This window comes from Morus notabilis, unplaced genomic scaffold (genome assembly GCF_000414095.1).
Source record: "Morus notabilis unplaced genomic scaffold, ASM41409v2 Scaffold329, whole genome shotgun sequence".
In the NCBI taxonomy this organism is placed as follows: Eukaryota; Viridiplantae; Streptophyta; class Magnoliopsida; order Rosales; family Moraceae; genus Morus; species Morus notabilis.
The window spans coordinates 1,421,681-1,429,141 of NW_010358084.1; the positions used below are offsets into that span (position 1 = coordinate 1,421,681).

General features: G+C 29.9%; 1 protein-coding gene across 1 annotated transcript; it reads left to right on the plus strand.

The window, feature by feature from the left end:
* The first annotated feature begins 2,312 nt into the window (after positions 1–2,312).
* LOC21409995 (MOB kinase activator-like 1A) lies at positions 2,313–5,975 on the plus strand. The gene is made up of 7 exons (XM_024161433.1): positions 2,313–2,559; positions 3,007–3,055; positions 3,186–3,294; positions 3,603–3,696; positions 4,196–4,329; positions 4,876–5,039; positions 5,764–5,975. The coding sequence occupies exons 1-7, from the start codon at positions 2,534–2,536 to the stop codon at positions 5,833–5,835; spliced, it is 648 nt and encodes a 215-aa protein (XP_024017201.1). The 5' UTR covers positions 2,313–2,533; the 3' UTR covers positions 5,836–5,975.
* The last annotated feature ends 1,486 nt before the right edge of the window (positions 5,976–7,461 follow it).

Here is a 7,461-nt window from a genome sequence, read left to right on the forward strand (position 1 = left end):
AAATTTGCCAATTGGCTTTCAGCTTCTTGGTTACTAGTATCCGGTATATATTCTTTAAATATATAATCACCTATTTGGTTAACACATTTAAATCAATAATTTTAATTCTAAATTTGAATATATTAGCGATAATTTTCATTTAAATTTTTTATAAGATAGTAAAATTAAAATTATGGGTTCAAGTTCTAAAACCGAAGGAGCCATAAATGTCAGTCTTCTAGATTGGTTTTTATGTTCTTTATATTTATTGTCGTTTTTGAGTTTGTCGTAGTTTTCTTTATTTTCATTTTTACTTTTTGCTGGTATGGTTTTGATTTGTTCTTATTTTCTGGTTTGCCACTTGTTTTCCTTTTTATTTGGACGTCATTTTGAAATTCGTTTACTTGTCATTTTTAAAGTGAATGCCGTTTATCACGGAGACAATCGTTTTCTAAGTTGTGATTGTCGTTCTCTCAAGATTTAGTAGCTTTAAAATTTCCTTGTCGTTTCATGTTTTATTGTCGTTAGATTTATCGTCGCATCTAATTGCTTGCAAGGGCCTGACGGTTGCCATGAACAAACGCAGGCGGAAACCTTACGTTTTAGATGATCCTCTTTGACATGAAACGCCAACAAAGTTGACGCCGTTTTCATGATCAGAAACGACATCCAACAAGCCACGGATTTCCTTCTTTTTTTTTTTGTTCCGTCTTACGTCAAGAAGAGGGTCCCAAATCGAACATAGCGATTAATGTTGCTTGTGTCTGACTCTGTTAGAGAGAGAAAGAGATCAGATTTTGTACTAGTGATCAAACATCTTACACTAAGATACGACATGTTTATTTGTTAGACTTAAAATACCTCTATTGTTTTTCTGATAACTTAAGATAAGAAACATTATGCAAAACAACTTGATGGAACAAAAATCAAATTCCCCATAATACTTCTTTCCAAAAATAAAATAAAATGCCCACTATACATTATTTTAAAGTTCCAAAAATACAAAATACAAAATAAAATTATAATACAGCTAAGATGCTTCTTCTTCATGTTCTATTTACTTTTTTTCCCCCTTTTTCCAGAAGAAAATACAGCTAAGATACTTATCATTTTTTGGGACCCACCGTTAGCCCACTAATAATATGCAGAATCAAAGTTCTCCACCAATCGACACACCACTTTTTTTTCCCCCACTTTTCGAAATTATTGTTATCCTAATTTGTTAAAAAATACGTAGAATAAATAATTTTTGGTATAAATTAATGGCTAAAAAAATAAAAAATTACTAATAGTTTATTTTTTCAATCTTACTAAAAAAAAAAGCTCACAATTTCTTAATAGTTAGAATCAACGTACCTTTTTTTTTTCATTCTAGTAAGGCTTTCTCTAGTATGAGATCCTCTAAAAAAATTCACTGGTGGAGCACTCTGTTTTTATCGTTAGATTATTTTTTCAACGATCAGATCTACAGAGAGAATAATTCTATGCGGGGCATTATAAATTTTTAATATGCACGTGTACAAATTTAACTGTTATAAACTTATGCAACGATCAAAACAGAGTATTCTACCAATATATTTTTTAAGGAGTCGACTCCCTTCTAATAATATAAATTCTTCTCCACGTCACATCTCAAATAATCTTTCATGGTCATGATCAATTCCCAAATTTCTATAGGTCCTAATTTTACGCAATATAAACACCCCACCTTATTACAACCCACAAATCACCCTACCTTATTTTTTTTCTTTCTTTATGAGGACTTTCTATGGTAGAGTCTCCTCGTTAATTAGATTGGTTTATAATTATTAGATCTGATTAAAATCACATCAAATTAAAAAAAAAAACATAAGAACAAATAATTTTTAATACAAATCTAACGGTTAAAAATAGATAATCATCGGCAATTTATTTTTTATGATTCTACCCGAAAAACTCTTTCATTTTTTAAAAAGGGATAATATATTCCAAAATATAAAAAATGCATTATAAACATCAATACATACACATAGATCTTATTATAAGAAATATGACATCGTAAATAACTGATTCTATCAGTATCAAATGAAACTCAAGAAAAAATAATACGCACTGGACTCCACAAACGAAAATACACAAAGAAGTACACAAAAATCTAAACACACATACCTAAGTAGTTTATTTATGTATTTATTTATTTTGTCCAAACAGAAAAACTCCCCTATAAATAAGAATGGAATAATTTTCTGACTTAAAAATTTTTTAAAAAGAAGAATAAGCCAAAGCCAGGTCAGCAGGCCGGAATATAGAAAAGAAAGGAAGTTAAAGGTTCTTGGCTGGCTCTGAAAGAGAGACAGACAGAGATGACAGACTGGCAATAGCCAAGTCAAGCTCAGGAGAGAGACTCTCTCTCTCTCTCTCTCTATCTCTCTCTCTCTCTCTCTCTCTCTCTCTCTCTCTCTATCGTATGTAACTATTTGTATTGTTTCGTAATTCTGTGGGCAAATAATACCTTCTTTCTTCAACGTTTTTCCCCTGTATTCCAGGCTTGGTTTCTGATACAGCAAGTGACACGATGAGTCTTTTTGGTCTCGGAAGCAGGTTTTTTATTTTTTTTTATTTTTTTTTTATTTTTTTAACTTTTGCTTCTTGTTTTTTCATTGAATTGTCTTCAGTTTGATAAGATTATCATTTGAAGTATTTATTTTTATTTTTATTTTTATTTTTTTGGCGGATTCTGAGTTCAGCCTTATGTAAATCTTTTTCTGTTCCTTTTCAATTATCTGTTCATCAAGTATTTTCAAACACTTTCTCGAAGCTGTTTGTATGATGATTATGGTAGAAGTTTGCTCCAAATGGGCATTAAACGAAATTTCATAACATCTGAATTGTAACAGAACATGATTAAGATACTTATTAATCCTTTTCTTTTTACTCTTTCTGAATAAATCTTGCCCATGACATAATAGTTTTTTATTTTCCTTACCATTTTTTTTTTTTTATAAATCCTTAATATTTCTGAATCCTTGCACTTCTTCCTTCATACAGAAACCAGAAAACATTTCGTCCCAAAAAGAGTGCTCCTTCAGGAACTAAGGTTGGTCCAATAACAATAATTCACCGTTATCTGATTTCATTTGATGGTTCGTTAATCATTTTTATGAATCATTGATCAAGGCCTAACGTTTAATAAAAATGTTACAAAAACATGTGTCGCGGAAATAAAGGGCGCTCAGCTTCAGAGGCACATTGATGCCACTTTGGGAAGTGGGAATCTGAGAGAAGCTGTAAGACTTCCTCCAGGAGAAGATATGAATGAGTGGCTAGCAGTTAACAGTAAGATCTTTGAATTCATGATCTGTCTCAATTTTCATTTTCGTTTGATTTGATTCATGAAGGTCTCTGTAACAAAAATCTGTCACGTGTTTCATTTTGTAAATTCGTGCTCAAAACCTCCCCCTCACATATGTCATTTAACATTCTTGAAAATATAAGGTGGAAATTTTTTATACAACACGAGAGATTTTTGTAACATGGTTTGACAAAGTCGTTTGTGGTATCATAAGGGGGCCAAAAAAAAAAAAAAAAAAATCCATGTTGTCAACATAAAGAACGACCTTAAATTCTTGTTCTTGTTATTGCAGCGGTAGACTTTTTCAACCAAGTGAACATCCTCTATGGCACTCTTACTGAATTCTGCACGCCGTCCAACTGTCCAACTATGAGCGCAGGACCAAAGTACTACTCTTGATCATCCAAATAATGTCTCTCTCTTTTCCTGTGTTAAATTTCTTAGGCGATTGGATCCAAACTTTAATGAGGAAGGTTTTTTTATTTTTTTTATTAACTAAAAAGGTAGATTTTATGGCTATTTTGTTTATAACTTTGATCAATCGCTTGTAAACTGTGTTCAATATATCTACATTACAACCAAAATTTTGACAAAACTAAATAAGATAATGTTAAGGACTCAAACTTAGTCTAATTTTATTTCACTAATTGACGTGATATATAAATTATTATTATTTTATAAATAAATGTTTAAAATACTATCATATCAAGTAATATTGCGAGATTACGTCTACCTCACTAGCACGTAAGTTAGTCAAAAGAAAAAAAAAAAAAAAAAAGAGAATTGGGCATCCCTATCACTATTGGACTATATATACGTGATTGTTTCTTATGTTAAATACATGTCATGGTGAATTACTCAGTTTGTTTTATTTACTCTCCTCAGGTACGAGTATAGGTGGGCTGATGGAGTTACTATCAAGAAACCTATAGAGGTTTCTGCTCCAAAGTACGTTGAGTATTTAATGGATTGGATTGAAGTACAGCTAGATGATGAATCAATATTTCCTCAGAGATTGGGTACGTGGAATTTGATTGAAGCCCTACTATGTCGTGTAATAATCACATGCTATTGATTGATTACCATGAACTAATACCTTATTGTTTTCGCTACTTACGTTCACAACTTAAATTTTATTATTACAGTTTTTTTTTAATAAAAATTTTAATTTAATTTTTTTATTATAGTATTTTTTTTCTCACAAATACAATTTAAATTGTAAAACAAACCGACGCAAATAAGATACTACAGGGTTATTCTTTTACAACAAAATTCAGAAAAAGTTTAAATTTAAGTTACAACTTTATTTAAGTTCGTGTTCTTTTAAGTTCCAATTTTATTCAACTTTATTCAGTTTTATTCAAACTATAATTTTAAACTCAAATTATAACTCAAATTTAATTTAAAAATTATACTTAAGTAACACTTTAAAAGAACAATTCCTACATATTTGATAAAAGGTGGATCCCATTACATGAGATGGATCCATCTTTTGTGAGAGGTCTCGGTTGGTCAGGTTGTACAGTGGTGCTCTGCTCATAAATTATATTGTTTTTGTGCTACAGGAGCTGCTTTTCCACCTAATTTCCGAGATGTAGTGAGGACAATTTTTAAGCGATTGTTCCGTGTGTATGCACACATTTACCACACTCATTTCCAGAAGATCGTGAGTTTGAAGGAAGAAGCTCATCTTAATACCTGCTTCAAGCATTTTGTTCTCTTTACGTGGGTAAGTTATCTGTGTCTTCGAGGACTCGTTCTTTTAAATTAAAACCTAAATAAAATTTAAACTCAAATTATAATTTTATTTAAATTTATATTCGTTTATAAAATTTGAGTTTAAACTTAAGTTTTAACTTGAATTTAATGTTAAAATCTGGGTTTAAATTTCACTTTCAACTCAAGTTTTTAAACTCAAACTCAAATTAATGAATAATATTTTTTATATTCTTAAAAACATCATAACTTTTTCGTTTTAATTTCGATTGAGATGATTTTTTTTTTCTATGCGTTCACAACGAAGAGACGAATAAAACATCACACATATACCTTATTAAAATTTTTCATCATCATTGAATTTTTATTAAAATACTATTTAAATACAAATTTAAGTTTTGACCTCTCAAACACAAACTCAAATAGATTCTCAATTCAAATCATAACTCAAATGTGCACATCCAAATACAAACTCAAGTTACAACTTAACTCAAATTATAACTCAATATCTACATTCAAGTCACCATAACTTAAAAATGTAACTGAATAAGTCTTGAATTGTTGAGTACATCATGATGCTTCCTTTATTTGTTGTGGATTGGACATAAGGTAATCTTTTTCTTTGTTATACCTTTTTTTTTTTTTTTTTTTTCTATCTATTGTGTTTGACGGTAGGTATTTTGCAATTTTTGAATCACACATATTATCAATCCTTTTATCCTATATTTATAATGCAGGAATTCCACTTGATTGACAGAGGGGAGCTTGCACCTCTTTACGACCTTGTTGAGTCTATTCTACAGCTCTAGATAGTGCAACGTTATGATCATTATCTTCACTTTTCTTTTTCCCTTGTTGGGATTTGGGTAGAAAACAGAGTGAAGTAATTTACAAGTAGAAAATTTTTTGTGAACCTGTTTCTTGGAATGTAATTTCGTTTGGAATAGGATTCTTTTCTTCTTGCAACTTATTAAACTGTTTCTATCTCCCACTTCCCTGTGATGGTCCCCTTAATTAATACTTTTGCCAATCAAAAGAGACCATATTCCCTGTTCTTATTTGAAGTTCGACTTCATTAAACATCAAAATTCTAATTAAACATCAAAATTCTATGCAACGACACTGCACGCAATTCCGTCGATTTTACGAGTTCAAACAACACTATGGACTGGGCCTCTTCAAGGTGGTATACTGCTACTTGAATTTGGGAGTATTATTTTGGAAAATAGTAGAAAATAGGCCAATATGAAAAACTTAAGAAAGTATATAAGTCAATTTTTAGTTATAGAAATTAATAGGCCATAACTTTTCAAGTTATGGTTCATAACCAGATAAATTATGGATAAACTTGTCAAGTTATGGTTCATAACCAGACAAATTATGGACGAAAACAGTAATTTGACATATTTATTAACTTATATAAATTATTAACTTATTAATTTTAATTCATCTCAAGTATCGGTCTATTTTCCTCTTTCTCCCTATTATTTTTAGGATTTCATTTTATGAATGCCCCTAAAATGTACGCCTTGTTTAATAGGTCCCGTGAATTTTGAAAAAGATTCATTTTGTACTCTATTTCAAATACTCCTTTAATTTATAATACTGACAAAAAATTGACGTGTCACTGTTTATAACTTTATAAGTGTCTCATGAATTATGTAGCTTAGTCAGCTTTGAAGATATTTCATTTTATCGCATGAACTACGTACACTAATTCAAAATACCCTTCAGTTTATAATACTAATAAAATAATGACATCTCACAATCTATAATTTTATAAATGTCTTCTAAATTATCGGTTTTAAGTTAACTTTCTCCTTAAACTATTAATTTTATGTCAACTTGTTCCCTAATTTTTAAAAAGATCACGGGGAAAGTCTAAACAAAATTAATAGTTTTAGGACATGTATGAAAGTACATTAATTTAGGGGATGTTATGAACCATTTTTTCATACTTTAGAGGTGAAATGAACCCTTTTCATAATTTGAGTTGTGATAAATAGTAATGGGTTAAACCTTCAAAGGATCCATGAATTTTACCTCTAATCCCACTTCAGTCAATAGTCAATGACTTTAAAATGTCCCCACTGAAAATGACATTTTGCTAAGGGAATATTGAATATACGCATGATTATGGTGGAAAACTATTGAGTGAACGTGATTCATATTCTGTCTTATTTTTAAATAACATCCGACTGACGAAATGTCTAAAACTGAAATGAATTTAAAAGTTTTAATAGTGAAACGTTTTAAAAGTTAGGGATTAAATGAATTTAAAAGTTTTAAGAGTTGAACGTTATAAAAGTTAGAGATTAAAGTGGAATTAATGGTAAAATTTGAGAACAATTGCTAAGATTGACTCATAGTTTATAGTAAAAGTTATGATAGAATAGTGTAAAATATGTGAATAAGAAAAAAAACATGATACTTCT

What these genes read in the sequence shown, in the direction of transcription:
- LOC21409995 (XM_024161433.1), top strand. Translation starts at nt 2,534, where the DNA reads ATGAGTCTTTTTGGTCTCGGAAGCAG. An exon ending in GTGCTCCTTCAGGAACTAAG is followed by an intron (nt 3,056 to 3,185) that starts GTTGGTCCAATA and finishes GCGGAAATAAAG; the next exon opens with GGCGCTCAGCTTCAGAGGCA. An exon ending in AATATTTCCTCAGAGATTGG is followed by an intron (nt 4,330 to 4,875) that starts GTACGTGGAATT and finishes TTTGTGCTACAG; the next exon opens with GAGCTGCTTTTCCACCTAAT.